Raw genomic sequence first — 21,299 nt, forward strand, 5'->3', positions numbered from 1 at the left:
GCAACAACCTTCAGCCGTAAGTGCTGAGTGGATAATCCATCTCTATCTGCTCGGAAGGACCCCATGTCACAGATGGCATCTTCAGCCAATTCACTGATAGGCACTGAATGCTGCAAAGGCTTTGGCCCCTGACAATATTCCAGCAATAGTAGTGAAGACTTGTGTTCCAAAACTTGCTATATTCCTAGCCAAGTTGTCCCAGTACAGCTACAACATTGACATTTACCCAGCAATGTGGAAAATTGCCCAGGTATATCCTGGACACAAAACACAGGATAAATCCAACCTGGCCAATTACTGCCCCATCAGTCTACTCTTGATCATCAGTAATATGATGGAAGGGGTACTCAACAGTGCTATGAGGTGGCACTTGCTTAACAACAATCTGCTCACTGAAGCTCAGTTTGGGTTCCGCCAGGCCACTCAGCTTCTGACGTCTTTACAGGCTTGGTTCAAACATAGGCAAAAGAGCTGAACTCCAGAGGTGAGATGAGAGTGACTGCTCTTGACATCAAGACAGCATTTGATTGAATGACATCAAAGAGCTCTAACAAAACTCGAGTCAATTTAAATCAGGGGACAATTGTCCACTGGTAGGAGTCACACCTAGCACACAGGAAGATGATTGTGGTTGTTGGAGGTGATTCATCTCAGTTTTAGGACATCACTGCAGGAGTTCCTCAAGTTTGTGTCCTAAGTCTAAACAGCTTCAGCTGCTTCATCACTGACCTTCATTCCATCATGAGATCAGAAGTGGGGATGTTCACTGATTGTAATGTTCAGCACTATTCACAACCCCTCTGATACTGAGACAGTCCATGCCCAAATGCAGCAAGGCCTGGACAATGTCCAGTCCTGGTTTGACAAATGGCAAGTAACTTTCATGCCACACAAGTGCTGGGCAATGACTATCTCCAACACCACTTAACATTCAGTGGCATTACCATCATGAAACCCCCACTATCAGCATCCTGGGGGGGTTACAATTGAGAAGAAACTGAGCTGGACTAGCCGTATAAATACTCTGGCTGCAAGAGTAGGTCAGAGGCTAGGAATCCCGTGGCAAGTAACACACCTCCTGATTTATCAAAGCCATCTCCAAAGCACAAGTCAGGAGTGTGATGGAGCATTGTCCACTTGCCTGGATGAGTACAGCTCTAACAACACTCCAGAACCTTGACACAATCAAGGGCAGAGCAGCCCATTTGATTGGTAGTCCCCCCACCACCAATGCACAGTGGAGCATTGTGTACCATCTGCAAGATGCAATGCAGCAACTCATCAAGCCTCCTCGCTATGAACCTCTAACATCTTGAAGGACAAGGGCAGTAGATACATGGGAACACCACCACCTGAAAGTTCCCTTCCAAGACACTCACCATCTTAACTTGGAAATATATCGCTATTCCTTCACTGCCGAAACATCCTCCCTCACAACAGTGTGGGTGTAGCTAACCACCGGAACTGCAGCAGTTTAAGAAAGAAGCTCACCACCACCTTCTTAAGGGCAATTAAGGATGGGCAATAAAGGCTGGCCTAGTAAACAACACCTGCACCCCACGGATGACTTAAAAATTCTGATCTTTCAGTGTGGTAATGCGTTCAGTTCAGATGTGTGTGCATTTTACCCATTTACATCCAAAATATCTTAATTACATTTACCTTTTCAAATTTAACAAGTTACAGACTTTAATTTAGCAAAAGCCTCCCCTGTTCATGAAAGGTGGCTCTTTGCTTTACATGTTGCTGTAAAACTATTGTAATCTGCTCATAAAGATTTGACCTATTTCTTTGCATGGGATAGGAATGTAAAACTATGCAGAATGTTCTCAGATTCTAGGACAGTGTTCTCTCATCTCTGCAGACCTCACTACCAGCAATGGTATTTATAAAATATGAAAGCAATCTTGATACCGATTTTTATGTTTTATATTATTTTTACTTGGCAGAACATTGTACTATTTTATGTTTTATTACAATTGCTCTATTTTCATTTCACTTCTGCAGATAAAGAGCAATGTTTTGAATCTAAATAACCATGTGGGCAAATATGCAAAGATTTGTGAGGAGCAAAGGAAAGAGGTAAATAGTCACTATAAAAGTACCAGAAACATTTGTCCATCATGAAAGCAAAACAGACTGTTCAAAATATAAAATCTATTTTTAGTATCCCTCAAAACTTGCCATGCTTTCAGTCATCTCTGTTGACTCTTCTGCTCACTGTCCTTTTTGTGTGAAGTCCATTGAAATGTTTATTGCATTGAGTGTTTCTTGGGAAAAGTTAAAAGTTGACCAAAAGCACATTCAAATATTAGGTTTTAGGAAGCTTCCGAAGGCAGAGGCGGATGCGATAAGGGCGTTTAAGGGGCTTTCAGATAAGGACATAAATATACAGGGAATAGAGAGGTATGGACCAATGGCAGGCAGAGGGATTAGTTTCAACTTGGCGTCATGCTCAGCACAACATCGTGGGCTGAAGGGCCTGTTTCTGTACTGTTCTATGTTCTTTGTAGGGAGGGAAAGCAAAGGTATTATTGAGCGGATAGGGCTGAGATAATTGAAGGCCATGCTCCAGATGGCTAAGAATCAAGGCAGCAGAAAATTTACTTCCATTACTGACCTCCTAATGGTTCCCTCACCTTCAAGCAATGATGGGGTAAAAAAGTGTAGATGGCACAAGATGTTTAAAGTTTATTTATTAGTGTCACAGGTAGGCTTACATCAACACTGCAATGAAGTTACTGTGAAAATCCCCAAGTCAACACACTCCAGCGCCTGTTCAGGTACACTAAGGGAAAATTTAGCATGGCCATTGCACCTAACCAGCATGTCTTTCGGACTTGTAGATAGTGGAATTTTAGAAAGGTTGAAGTGTTTGTCGCTGGAGGCCAGTGGGGAGGGTTTCAGAGAAGTCACGCCCTAAGTGTGAATAGCACATATTTAAAATGATGGTTTAATTCAAGAGTTGATCCTGACCTCTTTGCCTTATCTGTTCTACAGATTATGGAGCTTAAAGAGAAATTGAAAGCTTACGGGAGTGAAAAATTGTTTGTTCGGAATAACCATGGACGAAATGTTATGCTTGGGTCAAATTCAAAGGAAAATGAAATAAAAAGGTAAACCTCCAAACATTTTTATTTGGTTTCGCAATCAAAGGCGCACACCTTTTCAAGAAGATGCTTTTTCACTCGTATTCATGCAGAATTTTGGAATGTTGTTTTCTTTGCAGATGTAGCACAGAGTTTATGTTGCTGTGAGGCATTTAATTATTGATTGATGGGCTTCTTCATGCCTTTTTGTCTTCAGTCCTTTTGTCCTTATGCAGCTGTAACAGTTAAACTCTGTGGCTTCAGAGTTTGTTTAGATATCAAATTCAATGTTAAAATAATAATGGGCATGTCTCTTTGTGTCAACTTGTTTGATCTTGCTACTATGTTAATACTTCTCTTTGATGTGTTTTCAAGATTATCTTGTTTATATTTAAGTGAATATTTAGCAGATATATGTTCAATTAGATTTTAACTGTGTCAGGTATAGGTGATGATACAGAATAAGACAACTGAGGATTGATGTATGATAGGGTGCTATGCCTACTATCAAAGAACATGCATATGACCTCGCAGGTCATTAATAAATTAAAGTCTTTTGTTAATTAAAAGTTAATTGTAGAGACATTGCCACATGGGAATGCCTATTTCAGAACAAAGGTGAAGCAGGGCCCCACCCCATTACATTACCCTGGGTCTTCCAGATGTACTCCAGGGGAGAAAGCAAGACCTGCAAACCGAAGAGAGTTAACCCTGTAATACCCAGACACAAAGGTGATATAGAACCTGCTGGTCGTTCTTGGGTCAAACTCCCTGTGGAAACCTTGCAGGACTCAGCAGTGATAAAAAGAGGTCTATAAGATAAGTAGCAAACCTTTATTTTCCCTCAGTGCCATGACGACTTTCAACCCTATTGGACTCAAACCGCACTTTGCAAACACTCTTCCCTCTCAAGTGGTCATAAAAAGATCTCATTGTTCTGCAACAGAGGAAGAGGCTACACTTCAAAGGTGCTGCGGTTAGCAGACTCCAGGCAATTAAGGATCATTCTGGCAGCTATTCGGTGCCATTCGGACTCCGAGGTCCTGGGGGACTGAGAAGTTGGTGGATTGCTGGTTCTGTGCTGGACTAAGAAGTCTCACAACACCAGGTTAAAGTCCAACAGATTTATTTGGAATCACGAGCTTGCGGAGCAATTCCAAAGTAACCTGGTGTTGTGAGACTTCTTACTGTGCCCACCCCAGTCCAACGCCGGCATCTCTACATCATGGAGATAGTTAGACCTCAGAAGAAACCCTGAGAGCCAAATATTTTGTAGAAGTGAAAGAGAGTTCTCCCCAGTTTCCTGACCAATAGTTAGGCCACAAACAACATTTTTTAGAAAATTATATGATCATTCTTATTTCTGCTCGTGAGACCTTGCTGTGTACAAATTGCTTCTGTTTCCTACATTACAACATTGATCACAAAGTACCTCATTGGTTGTTACAATTGGGTTAGGGACCATTAACTGTTTATTTAAAGTAGTAGGCAAATCCAGCAAAGTGAAGCAATCTACAATATCTATCTTTATATTCTAAAAGTCAGAATTAACATGAGGTATTCATGAATTAACAAACTCTGGTGGAACACGCTACACTGCACATTAAATGACAGATATTACCAAGACAAATCCCACAGCTTTTTCAGCAGCCCACCCAGCCATCAGTGATCTCTTTGAGTCACAAAACCTTGTTAGTTCTGTCTCCCTCAGGAGGAATTTTAGCTGTTGTCTTTTGATATGACCGGGCTGAGAGGAGTGTGCAAGTTTTTCTAGCCCCACTATTCCACAGGTCGCATCACAAGTGTAAATATTTAATTCACTCATCAAAATGGCCCTTTGCTGTTATAAGTCCCAGAATAAAAGAGACTTTAACAAGGCTTCTTTCAGTAAACTCAGTGATTTATTATGAAACAAAACTTACTTTTAAAAGCGAGTTGCAAACATGCAATTTACATTTCCACAAGTGTAACTATATGTCCCTTTAAATCTCAACTCATACTTGCAAAAGACAAAACAAATAGGGTCTCTGCAGACTTTGAGATTTAAGAATCCATGGCAGGCTTTGAGATACAGTTGAGGAGTGTATTCAGAAATATAAGGTCCTCAGTGAGATCCAGCAGGATTTACCTAGCTTTGCACTGGTCAGTGAAGGAATAGTCGTGAAGCAACTATTGGTCACAGAACTATTTATTCTTTGACCAGGAATGCTGAAGAAATTAGGAATGCGATGGTTGCGAGATCAGATTATTTATCCTTGCTTATATCCTGGAGTACGATTTAATTCCTGATGCTAGAATCTCATAGAATCATACAGTGCAGAAGAGGCCAATCAGCCCATCGAGACTGCATCGACACGTGTGAAACACCTAATCTCCCACCTAATCCCACGTACCATCACTTGGCCCATTGCCTTGCAAGTTATGACATGCCAAGTGCTCACCCAAGTATTTTTTAAAGGTTGTGAGGCAACTTGCCTCTACCACCCTCCCAGGCAGCGCATTCCAGATTGTCACCACCCTCTGGGTAAAAAGGTTTTTCCTCACATCCCCCTAAACCTGCCCCTCACCTTGAACTTGTGTCTCTTTGTGACTGACCCTTCAACTAAAGGGAACAGCTGCTCCTTTTCCACCCTGTCCATGCCCCTCATAATCTTGTACACTTCGGTCAGGTCGCCCCTCAGTCTTCTCTGCTCCAACGAAAACAATCCAAGTCCGCCCAACTTCGCTTCATAACTTAAATGTTCCATCCCAGGCAGCATCCTGGTGAATCTCCCCTGCACCCCCGCCAGTGCAATCACATCCTTCCAATAATGTGGTGACCAGAGCTGCACGCAACATTCTAGCTGTGGCCTCACCACAGTCCTATGCAACTCCAACATGACTTCCCTGCTTTTGTAATCTGTACCTCGATTGATAAAGTCCTATATGTTTTTTTCACCACCCTACTAACATGTCCTTCTCTCTTCAGAGATCTATGGACAAACACGCCAAGGTCTCTTTGTTCCACAGAACTTCTTAGTGATGTGCCATTCATTAAATACTTGCTTGTCAGATTACTCCTTCCAAGGTGTATCACCTCACACTTTTCAGGGTTAAATTACATCTGCCACTCATCTGCCCATTTGTCCATCCCATCTATATCTTCTTGTAGCCCAAGACACTCTAATCTGACTATAATGATAGGGCAGTTGTGTCTGAAACCTGAATGTTCTTTTTTTACATTGTTCATTCCCTTGATATGGCATTGCTGGCAAAATTGATTGCCTATCCTTAGTTGTCCTTGAGAAGGTTGTTATAAGTTGCAAGCTTGAAGCGTGTCACTACATGCGATAAAGGTGCTCCACAGTGCTGTTAGGAAGGGGGCTCCAGGATTTTGATCAAGTGATAGTGAAGGAATGGCAAGTCGGGAGTGTGTGTCTTGATAGGGAATTTGCAGGCGCTGGTGTTCCCACATTTCCAACACCCTCGTCCTAGGTGGCAGAGTCATAGAGGTTTACAGCATGGAAACAGGCCCTTCGGCCCAACTTCTCCATGCCGCCCTTTTTTTAAACTAATCCCAGTTGCCTGCATTTGGCCCATATCCCTCTATACCCATCTTACCCATGTAACTATCTAAATGCTTTTTAAAAGACAACATTGTAGCCGCCTCTACTACTACCTCTGGCAGCTTGTTCCAGACACTCACCACCCTCTGTGTGAAAAAATTGCCCCTCTGGACACTTTTGTGTCTCTCCCCTCTCACCTTAAACCTATGCCCTCTAGTTTTAGACTCCCTTACTTTTGGGAAAAAGATATTGACTATCTAGCTGATCTGTGCCCCTCATTATTTTATAGACCTCTATAAGATCACCCCTCTGCCTCCTATGCTCCAGAGAAAAAAGTCTCAGTCTATTCCCAGAGATCGAAGGTTTGGAAAGTGCTATCGAAGGAGGACTAGTAAATTGTACCTCTCTAAGTATGGTAGCTTTGGGAAGTCAGGAGGTGATCAAGCTGCAAAATATCCAGCCCCTGACCAGCTCTGAGGTATTCAAGTCAGGCAACCCTGAGCTCTACAGAGATCCATCAAAGATGCCAAAAGACAGTACCAGACCAAGCTAGAGTCCCAGGCTAGCCACACGGACTACCAAAGACTTTGGCAAGGTCTGCAAGGCCTAACAGGCTACTAGATGAAGGCATGTAGAATCACTGGCACCAATGCACCCCTCCCCGATGAGCTCAACGAATTCTATGCCCATTTTGATCAAGAGGTCAGCAAGAGCACCCCCTCCACCCCGGAAGCCTCAGCCGAACCGGTATCCCAGGTCACCATCACAGACGTCAAATGAACCTTCTCGAAAATCAACCCATGGAAAGTGACTGGTCCAGATGGGGGTATCTGGACGAGCACTCGGATTATGCGCGGACCAGCTGGCAGGGATATTCGCAAGCATCTTTAACCTTCCTTACACCAATCTGAGGTCCCTATCTGCTTCAAGAAGATGACCGTGTCCCCTGTACCAAAGAAAAGCCAGGCAGCGTGCCTTAATGACTATCGTCCGGTGGCTCTGACATCTATCGTCATGAAGTGCTTTGAAAAATTAATCATGGCACGATTCAATTCTGGCCTCCCATATTGCCTGGATCCACTACAGTTCACCTACCGCCGCCACAGGTGAATAGCAGATGCCATCTCTCTGGCCCTACACTCAACCTGGAACATCTGGATAACAAAGATACCTATGTCAGACTACTATTTATTGATTACAGATCAGCCTTCAACACCATTGTTCCTACGAAACTCATCTCTAAACTCCGTGGCCTGGGGCTTGCAGCCAGCATAATTAAGGACCCCACAAACCCCGGACATACTCTCTTTCACCTTCTTCCACCGGGAAAAAGATACAGAAGTCTGAGGTCACATACCAACTGACTTATGTTGCCATCAGGCATTTGAATGGATCTACCTCATATTAAGCTTTCTCTACACCCTAGCTATGACTGTAACACTACATTCTGCACCCTCCTTTCCTTCTATATGTACGGTATGCTTGCCTGTATAGCACGTAAGAAACAATACTTTTCACTGTATACAAATACATGTGACAATAATAAATCAAATCAAAAGCTCCAGTAGTGATACTATTTATGTGGTGAACCTAATTATATCTCGAGTCAGAACCCCAGAATATTGATGATGGGAGATTTGGTAATAATAATGGGATGCTTGCACCTTTTTTGGAGATGATCATTGCCTGGCACTTGTGGCACTAATGTTGCCACTTTTCAGTTCAGACCTGGATGTGATCTTAGCCAGATTGCATGTGGGCATGGACTGCTTCATCACTTGAGGAATTGTATCTGGAGCTGAACACTGTAATTATCAATGAACATCCCCAATCCTCATTGTGTGATTGAAATCTAATCAACAATATCTCATTCAGACATTCGTTCACAGTCAAAAGATTTTTTAAATAACTTCTAATCATTTTGAACAATGACTTACGATGATGAGCAACAAAGAATAGATAACAGGCTGAGGCGATAAATACTGCAACCACATTATACAGTGGAGCCCCGATTTTACACACCCCGATTTAGCGCGACCCCGATAACATTCACAATCACGTTTTATGGACCCCAACCATCGCGTTAAAACGGGGCTCCACTGTAACTTGTATGATCAGTTTGGTTCAGAAGTTTTTCAATGCAATTTTAATAAGCACGTAATGTCTAGTGAATATTTTTAGTACTCTTGCTTCACTGTGAGTATACATAAGATCTTATTTAAAACAGCTCTATATTGCATGTCAAAATAGGAGCTGCAAAAGCTCTGACATTGTGGCAGCAAAGCTCAATTTTATAATTTGTCAAAATGGCCATACTTGTGTTGTACAGTAAAATTAGCTGTGTGAATTTCAATAACTGATATACAATGGCAAAAGTATTAGCAGGGGAAAAGAAAACCCCTTTTTTGTGAGTAATAAATAGATTGATATGGAATTGTTTAAAACATCATAAATTATTTACATGTTTGCAGATAGAAATTATGGTAATTTGTTGCTAGTAAACAAAGCCTCGAAGTGAAAAAAATGCTATAGCCTTGGCAGCAGCAGTAGAAAATCTGAAGTATTAATAGGTCTTCTCAGCAGTCTCTTACATCAGTCGTTGGAGTGTACAGTCGTTCTGAGAGATGTAAATGTCTCTGTGTATCAATATTTTAAGAGTCAACAACAAACCATGTACGTCAGAGTGAGATTACAGAATATAGTCACGTCTCTAACTTTTTAAAAACAGTTGGTGCCATTTTCTGTGTCTAACACCAGAATAAGTTAAAGTAAAATGTGTTCACTTTTGATAGTCTTCCTGGTAAAATGAAAAGAAGTTGGTATTCCTTGTATTTTAGTTGGATTAAATATAAACACATTGATGATGAATAAGTCTTGCTGCTTGTGTTGTTCAGGAAAAAAATATGTTCAGTCTCTTTGCAATGTATTCAACGTGAAAGCCTCAAGATTTTCCTTCCCCCAGAGTGCAACAAATTGTCAGCTAACTTTGTAAAGAAGTGAGTACCTGAATTTAATATAGTAATGCAGTAAATCTCTTGTGAGCCATCACATTTGATCTTTGGTGTCATACAGCTTCTTGAAACAAATGAATCATTTCAATCATTATAGCATGACATATTTGTGTTTGATCACCTACGCAGTCCAAATTTCAAGGGCAAAATATTCAGTCTTTGTGGGTGGACATTTTCTTATTCACCCATGGGATGTGGGTGTCGCTGGCTGGGTCAGCACTTATTGCCCAGTCCCAAGGGCATTTCAGAGTCAACCGCATTGCTGAGGACCTGGAGTCACAAAGCACGACAGATTTCCTTCCCTAAAGGACATTAATAGAACATAGAACATAGAAAGCCACAGCACAAACAGGCCCTTCGGCCCACAAGTTGCGCCGATCACATCCCCACCTCTAGGCCTATCTATAGCCCTCAATCCCATTAAATCCCATGTACTCATCCAGAAGTCTCTTAAAAGACCCCAACGAGTTTGCCTCCACCACCACCGACGTCAGCCGATTCCACTCACCCACCACCCTCTGAGTGAAAAACTTACCCCTGACATCCCCCCTGTACCTACCCCCCAGCACCTTAAACCTGTGTCCTCTCGTAGCAACCATTTCAGCCCTTGGAAATAGCCTCTGAGAGTCCACCCTATCCAGACCCCTCAACATCTTGTAAACCTCTATCAGGTCACCTCTCATCCTTCGTCTCTCCAGGGAGAAGAGACCAAGCTCCCTCAACCTATCCTCATAAGGCATGCCCCCCAATCCAGGCAACATCCTTGTAAATCTCCTCTGCACCCTTTCAATGGCTTCAACATCTTTCCTGTAATGAGGTGACCAGAACTGCGCGCAGTACTCCAAGTGGGGTCTAACCAGGGTCCTATAAAGCTGCAGCATTATCTCCCGACTCCTAAACTCAATCCCTCGATTAATGAAGGCCAGTACGCCATACGCCTTCTTGACCGCATCCTCCACCTGCGAGGCCGATTTAAGAGTCCTATGGACCCGGACCCCAAGGTCCTTCTGATCCTCTACACTGCTAAGAATGGTACCCTTCATTTTATACTGCTGCTTCATCCCATTGGATCTGCCAAAATGGATCACTACACACTTATCCGGGTTGAAGTCCATCTGCCACTTCTCCGCCCAGTCTTGCATTCTATCTATGTCTCGCTGCAACTTCTGACATCCCTCCAAACTATCCACAACACCACCTACCTTGGTGTCGTCAGCAAACTTACCAACCCATCCCTCCACTTCCTCATCCAGGTCATTTATGAAAATGACAAACAGCAAGGGTCCCAGAACAGATCCCTGGGGCACTCCACTGGTCACTGACCTCCATGCAGAGAAAGACCCCTCCACAGCCACTCTCTGCCTTCTGCAGGCAAGCCAGTTCTGGATCCACAAGGCAACAGCCCCTTGGATCCCATGCCCTCTCACTTTCTCAAGAAGTCTTGCATGGGGGACCTTATCGAACGCTTTGCTGAAGTCCATATAGACCACATCCACCGCTCTTCCTTCGTCAATGTGCTTGGTCACATTTTCAAAGAACTCAACCAGGCTCGTAAGGCACGACCTGCCCCTGACAAAGCCGTGCTGACTACTTTTGATCATACTAAACTTCTCTAGATGATCATAAATCCTGTCTCTCAGGATCCTCTCCATCAACTTACCAACCACTGAGGTTAGACTCACCGGTCGGTAATTTCCCGGGCTGTCCCTGTTCCCTTTCTTGAATATAGGGACCACATCCGCAATCCTCCAATCCTCCGGAACCTCTCCCGTCTCCATCGACGATGCAAAGATCATCGCCAAAGGCTCCGCAATCTCCTCCCTCGCCTCCCACAGTAACCTGGGGTACATCCCATCCGGTCCCGGCGACTTACCAACCTTGATGCCATTCAATAGTTCCAACACATCCTCTTTCTTTATGTCCACATGCTCGATCCTTTCTGTCCTCCGCAATGAAGCAGATTGATTTTGATGGCAATCACGGTCATCATTAGACTTTTTATTTAAATTCCAGATTTTTATTGAATTCAAACTTCACCATCTGCCATGCTGGGATTCGAACCTGGTTCCCCAGAAGATTACCCTGGATCTCTGGATTGCTAGTCGAGCGACAATATCACGGTGCCACCGCCACCCTTACTGGGCTGGCATACGTATGATTCCATGGCTGACTCTTAAATGCCCTCTGAAATGGCCTAGCAAGCCACTCAGTTGTATTCCACCACTAAAAAGGAGTGAAACTGGGCGGACCACCCAGCACTGAATTAGGCACCAGAAATGGTAGACCTAGCCCTGCCGACCCTACAAAATCCTCCTTACTAGCATGTACCATCCCCCTCAGCTGATGAATCAGTTCTCCTCCATGTTGAACACCACTTGGAGGAAGCACTGAGGGTGGCAAGGGCACAGAATGTACTCTGGGTGGGGGACTTCAATGTAGCTCGGTAGTACCATCACAGACCGAGCTGGCCGGGTCCTAAAGGACATAGTTGCTAGGCTGGGTCTGCGACAGGTGGTGAAGGAAACAAGAGGGAAAACATACTTGACCTCACTAACCTGCCTGCCCGCAGATGCATCTGTCCATGACAGTATTGGTAGGAGTGACCACCACACAGTCTTTGTAGAGACACAGCATCACCAGGCATACCTAAAAATGAGTTGTCAACCTGGTGAAGCTACAACACGGGAATATTTGTGTGCCAAACAGCATAAGCAGCAAGTGATAGGCAGAGCTACGCAATCCCACAACCAATGGATCAGATCTAAGTTCTGCAGTCCTGCCATATCCAGCCATGCATGGTGATGAACAATTAAATAACTAACTGGAGGTGGAGACTTCACAAATATCCCCATCCTCAATGATGGAGGAGCCCAGCATATCCGTGCAAAAGATAAGGCATTTGCAACAATTTTCAGCCAGAACTGATGAATAGATGATTCATTTCGGCCTCCTCCAGAGGTGCCCAGCATCACAGATGCCAATTCGCTTCACTCCATGTGATACAAAGAAATAATAGAAGGCACTGGATACTGCCCTAACAATATTACATCAATGGTACTGAAGACTTGTGCTCCAGAACTTGTCGTGCCCCTAGCCAAACTGTTCCAGCACAGCTACAACAGTGGCATCTACCCGGCAATAGGCAAAATTGCCCAGGTGTGTCCTGTACACAAGAACCAGGATAAATCCAACCTGGTCAATTACCAATCCATCAGTCTACTCTCAATCGTCAGTAAAGTGATGAATCATCAACAGCCTATCAATCAGCACTTACTCCGCAATAACCTGCTCACTGATGCTCAGTTTGGGTTCCACTAGGGCCGCTCAGCTCCTGACCTCATTACAGTCTTGATTCAAACGTGGACAAAAGAGCTGGACACCAGAGGTGAGAGTGTCAGTGACATCAAGGCAGAATTTGACTGAGTGTGGCATCAAAGAGCCGTAACAAAGTCAATGAGAATCGGAAGGAAAGGCCACTGCTAGTTGGAGTCATACCTTGCATGAAGGATAATGGTTGTGGTTAGAGGTCAATCATCTCCGCTCCAGGACATCACTGCAGGAGTTCCTCAGGGTAATGTCCGAAGTGCAACCATCTTCAGCTATTTCATCAATTCATCCTCATTTCTAATGTTTGCCAATACAAATATAAATCCCTTAAAACTACCTTTGTTTTCCTAACATTTCACATGCTTTAGAATGGACACTGTCTATGAATGTTGTTCTGTAATTGCACTGTCCCCCAGTGGAAGTGGAACTGTACAGCCAATAACAGAAGGTTGTAATCACAATGTGATTACACAGGCAGTTTCTATTATAAATGTGGAAATAAGAATTTATATCAGATTTTAAAAAGACGAAATGTTTGACTTTGACTAAATTATATTAACATTATCTCTGTGTGCTCTGGTCTAATTACCCCACAGCATCAATCTGTTCCACCTGGAAACTACACTACATCTTGACTCCCCAAGTGTTTTGCTGTCATGGCCTATTTGAGGTGGAGCGTTAAGATACAAATTGAAATGAAGTTGCTTTTGTTTTGGGTTATGCAATTTAGAGCAGCATTTCAGACAAATTCTGAAAATGGGCATCAGTGGACATTCGACGTGAGATTTGCTCTTTCTAAAGCACTTACAGTACTTTAGTTAAATCCTGCAAAAGATTTATTTTTAAGTTATTACTTTAGCTACTAAGTAAAGTGATAAGAAACAAATGGCAGAATAATGTTGCACTTGGTCACATTCCTTTTCTTTTCCAGGTTTGAACAAGTCCTTGAAAATATCTTCAGCAATCGACAGAAAATCAGGAATACCTGTTTAGATTTAGAACTGAGACTGAAAGAGAAGGAACTAAAAATATATTATTGTCAACGGTACCAGCAACACGCCAAACTGTTCTCCTCTGAGCATGTAACAGAAAAGGTAAAATTGTTTGGTAATGAATGTATCACGGGTGGAAAAATTGACCAACTGTCAATCTACTGGCCTGCTCCCAAAAACTTACCTTCCATTTTGACTCCCTGACAATGTTTCCCCAACAATCATTTGCAGGTAACTTGAAAGCTGGTGTCAGTTTCTTTTTCTTAATGCATTGGAAAATCATTATATAATAGTTACTCTGAGCAATTTCCTGTTTAAAAGTTTATATTATCTGAAATGCATCTTTTATTGGTATCAATTTCTTCAGCCAGAGAGTAGTGAATCTGTGGAATTCTTTGCTGCAGAAGGCTGTGGAGGCCGGGTCATTGAGTGTCTTTAAGACAGAGATAGATAGGTTCTTGATTAATAAGGGGATCAGGGGTTATGGGGAAAAAGCAGGAGAATGGGGATGAGAAAAAAATCAGCCATGATTGAATGGCGGAGCAGACTCGATGGGCTGAGTGGCCTAATTCTGCTCCTGTGTCTTATGGTCTAACTGTAGCTCTGTTGGTAGCACTCTTGCCTCGAAGTCAGAAAGCTGTGGATTCAAGTCCCACTCCAGGACTTGACCGCAATAATCATTCCAGGGAAATATCGAATGAATGCTGCACCTTTCAAGATTCCGTCTATCAGATGAGAAATTAAAGCGAATCCCTGTCTCCTCTCTCAAGTCGACATAAAAGATCCTGTGTCTCTATTTCAAAGACCAAGGGAGATATGGGCAGTGTCCTGGTCAATGTTTGTCCCTCAGTCAACATCACAAAATCTGATTATCTGGTCATTATCACATTGCTGTTTATGGAAGTTTCTGTGTGCAGGTTAACCGCCACATTTCCTACATTGCAGCAATGATTCCAACTCCAAATTATTTCATTGGTTCTGAAGGGGTTTGGGATGCCCAATTGTTGTGAAAGGTGCCGTATAAATGCATGTCTTTCTGTTATTGTTTATTAAAATTACATCAAAGCATTGTACAGAACTTGGATATACATGTTTAAAAGCAAAAGACTGCGGATGCTGGAATCTGAAACAAATACAGAAAATGCTGGGAGAACTCAGCAGGTCTGTTAGCACCTGTGGAGAGAGAATAGAGCCAAAGTTTCGAGTCTGGATGACCTTTCATCAGGTTCTGTCAATTAAGTTGACAAAAACACAGTTCAATTGTGATATAGTTAAATGCGCAGTATCACAGGCTATATAAGACTTGCATTATCCAGCTGCAATGAAGGAGAGGAATTTTCTGTCCATGTTTTCAGCGGGCAGGAATGGGGGTGGAGAATCAATGGAGAGTCCCAAAACAGCTTTTACGCATGTGGAATTTCCTGCTCTATTGTCCCCAGTGACATAACGGAGTTCTTGCCACAGTAAGAAGTCTCACAACACCAGGTTAAAGTCCAAAAGGTTTATTTGGTATCACAAGCTTTCAGAGCGCTGCTCCTTTGTCAGGTGAGTCAGCGCTCTGAAAGCTCGTGATATCAAATGAACCTGTTGGACTTTAACCTGATGTTGTGAGACTTCTTACTGTGTCCATCCCAGTCCAACGCCGGCATCTCCACATCAGGATTCTTGCCATGCAGAAACGGGAACCCCATTTAAATTGATTTACATATGACTAGCAGTCATTGTTGCTGGAAAATCCCCACTGGGGTTCACAACAGGTTTTTACAAATGGGGAACTAACAAAGAGAATCTGCCGGGGGCACATAGGTAAGTACAGCCCCCAGGAGGGGGCGAGGGTCAGGCCCAAGCTGTACCTTGGCAGTAGGGGGGATGTCCCGTGTCCGTGTTGGGGTCCTTTTTTATTTTTTCAAATCAGGGCACCCTTTAAAAAGCGGCTGAAATTGCTGGTGAAGCGGGCTGCCAGCGTGATGTTGTGAGACTCACCACCAGGATTTTGTGTTTCACAATCAAAAAATATGGCGGGAAGGTCCAGCAGTGCTGCCAGTGAGCTACACACCGCTCTTCCCACCCGACTTGACACATTTTCAAAGAAAGAGAAAATTCCACCCATAGTAGCATCTATTTTCGTCATTTATTTTGAGTTAAGGGCGTTTGTTAAAGATAAAGCTATCTTGCTAAATAGGTAAAAGCTGCTTTGTTTGTTTTGACATGTGCTGATGTTTATTTTTATACTTTCCACTGCATGCATCATGTATAAGATGCAAATCTGATTTTGATTTTCATATGTTCTTGAGTTTAGGACATTAAACCTTTTTAACCTCTAATCCAAAGCTCTACTATAGCACATCGCATTGTTATAATGGGCAAATACTGATGTCATGAGATTGCTGAAATTGAACTTTGCCCTGACAGTACTCCTCATCTACCTTAGTTCAGTGTGGGTCTTTAAGAACATCAGAGCACAGCATTCTTATGCAGATGAAAACTTCTTCGTCCTTCCCCTTTGTCCCCAATGAAAGGTTCCTTTGTCTAGCTGAGGAAGCCATTCAAGGGACTGATGATCTCAATACCAGTCGGTTATGGAGGAAGTTTTTGTTTCAGTATCCACACACTGGAATTGGATGTGGTATTTTTCACTTTCTAGCAGTTCCAAAGTCAGATTGTTGGCCAATTTGCAACATAAAGAGAAAATGTTGGAAAAATTCAGTAGGACAGGCAGCATCTGAGGAGAGAGAAACAGAGTTTAACAGTTGGAATTTTTTAAGCCGGGTGGAGGCAGCTCCTGTTGCGTGTGGGATCCAGCTTTCTCGAGTCCATGCCAAGCAGCATAAGCAGCAAGTAATAAACAGAGCTAAGCAATTCCACAACCAGCAGATCAGATCTAAGCTCTGCAGTCCTGCCACATCCAACCGTGAATGGTAGTGGACAATTAAACAACTCACTAGAGGAGGAAGCTCCACAAAAGATAAGGCTGAAGCATTCGCGACAATCTTCGGCCGGAATTGCCGAGTGGCTGATCTATCTCGGCCTTCTCTGGATATCACCAGCATCATAAAAGCCAGTCTTCAGCCAATTCAATTCGCTTAATGTGATATCAAGAAACAGCTGAAGGCACTGAATACTGCAAAGGCTATGAGCCCTGACAATAGTACTGAAGACTTGTGCTCCGGAACTTTCTGTGCTGACACAGCTGCAGCACTGGCATTTATCCAGCTATGTGGAAAATAGCCCAGGTATGTCCTGTAAACAAGAAACAAGACAAATCCAATCCAGCCAATTGCCAACCCCATCAGTTTATGCTCAATTATCAGTGAAATAATAGAAGGAGTGATCAAATGTGCAATTAACTGGCATGTGTTTCGCAATAACCTGCTTACTAATGCTCAGTTTGGGTACAGCCAGAGTCACTCAGCTCCTGACCTCATTACTGTCTTGGTTCAAACATGGACAAAAGAGCTGAACTCCAGCTGAACGGCCTTTGATATCAAGGTCACATTTGACCGAGTGTGCCATCAAGGAGCCCTGCAAAACTAGAGTCAATGGGAATCAGAAGGAAAATTATCAGCTGCTTGGAGTCAAACCGAGCACAAAGGATGATGGTTGTAATGGTTGGAGGTCAATCATCTCAACTCCAGGATATCACTGCAGGAGTTCCTCAGTATAGTGTCTGAGGCCCAACCACCTTCAGCTGCTTCATCAATGACCTTCCTTCCATCATAAGGTCAGAAGTGGGGATGTTCGCTGATGATTCCACTATGTTCAGCACCATTCACAATTCCTCAGATACTGAAGCTGTCCATGTCCAAATACAGCAAGACCTGGACAATATCCAGGCTTGAGCTGGCAAGTAGCAAATAACCCTCATGCCACACAAATGGTAGGCAATGACCGTCTCCAACAAAGAGGATCTTGCCATCACCCCTTGACATTCAATGGCTGTGCCACTGCTGGATCCCGCACTACCAATATCCAGGGGGTTACCATTGACCAGAAACTGAACTGGACTAGCCATATAAATACTGTGGCTACAAGAGCAGGTCAGAAGCTCGGAATCCTGCAGAAAGTAACTCACCTTCTGACTCCCCAAAGCCTAACCACCATCTATAAGGCACAAGTCAGGAGTGTGATAGAATACTCTCCACATGCCTGGAAGGGTGCAACCCCAACAACACTCAAGAAGCTTGACACCATCCAGGACAAAGTAGCCTGCTTGATTGCTACTCCTTGCACAAACATTCAATCCCTCCGCCACCAAAGAACAGTGGCAGCCGTGTACACCATCTACCAGATGCACTGCAGGAACTCACCAAGATCCTTCAGCAGCACCTTCCAAACCCACAACCACTAACATCTAAAAGGACTAGGGTAGCAGACACATGGGAACACCACCACTCAAAGTTCTCCTCCAATCCACTTAGCATCCTGATTTGGAAATATATTGGTCGTTCCTTCACTGTCGCTGGGTCAAAATCCTGGAATTCTCTCCCTAACAGCATTATGGGTGTACCTGCACCTCAGGAAATGCAGTCATTCAAGAAGGCAGCTCACCACCACCTTCTCAAGGGTAACTAGGGATGTGCATTATATGCTGGCCTAGCCACATCCTGTAAATGTTTTTTTAAACTGCCTTCTCCACAGTCACAAGCATGCTTTACGGAACATAGAAGGTGGAGACAGAATTGCACCTTAAATGAGAGAGCACCTCACACAGAGTTTATAGGCCCAGTGTCAACTTCATCGATCTCAGGTCACAGTGTGCGCACATGTGGCACTGAAAATGCCATCAGAACAGCCCTGGTGTATTTTTCAAAAGAGAGGGCTTCCACTCCCATTATATGAAGCTGGTAGGTGACCATCACAAGAGGATAATGCAAGTTTGCGCCAAGTATCCAGGGAGCTGCCCCAGCTCTTTCCTACTTCGACAGTCTCTCTTCAGCTCTCTCTATCACAGCTTCAACAGTTGTCTCCTGGGGGACAAGGAACACCCATTCAAGATTTGGCTGAGGAACCCTACCACAGAGGCACACAATAAGTACTACTGAGCTATTTCACCACCAAGGCAACAATAGAACAAAACAATGAGGTTCCACTGCCTTTACTGATTTGAAGATGGCCTTAATCTGTCCCAGCAAGGGCCTCCAGATTTCTAATGGTCTACTGTGCACTGCATGATGCATAAAGGACTGAATCTGGCACCAGAGGAAGATAGAATGTGCGTGACATCCTTGCTGGGTTAGGAGGAGGAGCATCCAGGTGCACCATTGGTGCCGAAAGTCCCAGATCTGCCTGCCAGAGAAGCCCACAACAACTTCATTCAGGCATGTTTAACTAGGGAAGTGTGCTTGCAGCTTTGAAAGCTTCCCACAATGACCCTGGGTAAGTGATGCCTATTATAATGGAGATTTGAGGAGGAATCTAGAGAGAAAGGAATTTGTGTGAAGGCAAGGTGTGTTGATCAGAGTAGTACTTGCAAGGGAATGTTGGGAGAGTAACAGAGTGATGGCGGCCACCTACCAGTTGTATGACATTCACCTTATGACTTCATTAAGTCGCTGAGCCTTTCCCCGCACGACTGGTTCTTGGCACTACACTTCAGCTGCTGACAGCTTTTTTGATTTGCAGACATGCCTGTGTTGTGAGGATGACTGGTCTTTTCCTGCTGTTCTCAGGGAGAAGGACTTCTCCCCATGCCTTCACTGCATCACATCCAGGAATGGGCCTGTGAACCAGGCTTTTCCATGCTGCATCTCTTTGCTCCTTCACACTAGGTTGTCTGCTGGAGACTGAACAGAGGTGTTCGGCAAAACCATCACCCAATCTGCATTTTGTCTCCCCAGTTTAGAGGGGATTAAGTCATGAGCAACAAATACAGTATGCTAAATTGAAAGATGTAGAAGTAAATCACTGTCTGACTTGCAAGGAATGTTTGGGGTCCTGGATGGTAGTGTAGGGAAGAGGTGAAAGGGTAGGTGTTGCATCTCCTATGCCTGCTTGGGATGTCAGACACTATTCTAATGAAGCTCAATAGAAGCTTGAGGAATAGCATCTCATTTTTCAATTAGGCACTTTACCTTCCAGACTCAACATTGAGTTCAACAATTTCAGATCATAACCACTGTTCCCAGTTCCTCGGCCAATAGGTGCTGGTATCTGCTGTTCATTTAATCACTCCTGCCTTCCAACCCTATCATAAACCATCCTTTTTGTTCTTTATTCTGCCTCTGAACTTGCTTGAAACTTATTGCATTGATAATGTTTTCAAGTTCTGACGAAGAATCACTCTGGTTTACAGGCATCCACAGTATTTGCCTCTGTATAAAATGTTAGATGGGACTTGTTCCGAAACCTGCTGTGCTCTTGACCTGCTGTGTTAGCACTGCACCCTGATCACTAATATCCTGAATCAGACCTAGTTTATCAGTACGAACCTGATCCATGCTGGAAAAGGAAAATGCCTCGCGTGGTATTTGTTGTTTAATGTTTTTGTTTACAGCCCTTTAAATTTGCAAAATTGCTGCAGTATTGGTAATTGTTTTTGGAAGAAATCGATCTTTTGTACCTATTTGATTAACTTAGCGCTTTACCTATTCGTTCTTTAGGCATCTTGCAAGCACGAACGTAGGCTCGCAGCATTAATTACACAACACAAGCATATTCAACAAAAGATGGAAACTGTGCAGAGAATGCTTGAAGAAAACAGTAACTGGTTGCACCGTGTGGAGAACGAAATGTGTTCATTGGGCCAAGGTGGAAAGATGCCTCAGGTAGAACTAAAATAATTGATAATCCTTCATGAGGTTCTTTTTATACATTATGATCCATCATTTCATATGACAGTGTTATAGGTGTGTTCCTTTCAGAGCAGAAGATATAGTTCTTCATGCTTAAAACAAATTGCATGGCAACTTATATTAGCAATTTCTAAAATTAATTGAAATTTAGTCAAACTATCTCTCTTTATTGAATTGTAATTCCTATGATCAAGAGCTGACGGGACATTCTGAATCCAAGACTATTGGGTACTTTCTGAGGAGGGACTGTCTCTGTTGATTGCAAAGAATTGAATATTCTAGTACTTGCTTTTGTATTCTGGACAAAATCACTAGGTCAGATGTTGCGATCAGTGGCGAAGCAATAGCACTCACCACTGACAATGAAGTATGTCTCACTGAGAGATCTAGCAATCTCTCCATCGAGAAACTCGCTTCTATCACCACGCCGCGTACTGCAATTGATTATGTGTTCTTTACTGAGGATTTCCCAACATAGGGTTGAAGTGATGTCATCAGGCTGGCCACACAGTCAATCACATTAAAGAATTTTCACCTAATCAGA

At 43.3% G+C, this 21,299-nt stretch overlaps 1 protein-coding gene across 1 annotated transcript in view; it reads left to right on the top strand.

Annotated features, from left to right (window-relative positions):
• The window catches only part of kif18a (kinesin family member 18A), a 126,212-nt gene that overhangs the window by 68,143 nt on the left and 36,770 nt on the right, over positions 1 to 21,299 (top strand). Inside the window, exons 8-11 of the mRNA XM_078221017.1 lie at positions 2,008 to 2,082; positions 3,001 to 3,116; positions 13,904 to 14,066; positions 20,564 to 20,728. Of these exons, the coding sequence (XP_078077143.1) occupies positions 2,008 to 2,082; positions 3,001 to 3,116; positions 13,904 to 14,066; positions 20,564 to 20,728 (519 nt within the window). The remainder of the gene's footprint in view (positions 1 to 2,007; positions 2,083 to 3,000; positions 3,117 to 13,903; positions 14,067 to 20,563; positions 20,729 to 21,299) is intronic.

The sequence above is a fragment of the Mustelus asterias genome, chromosome 9 (genome assembly GCF_964213995.1).
Source record: "Mustelus asterias chromosome 9, sMusAst1.hap1.1, whole genome shotgun sequence".
Classification (NCBI taxonomy): Eukaryota; Metazoa; Chordata; class Chondrichthyes; order Carcharhiniformes; family Triakidae; genus Mustelus; species Mustelus asterias.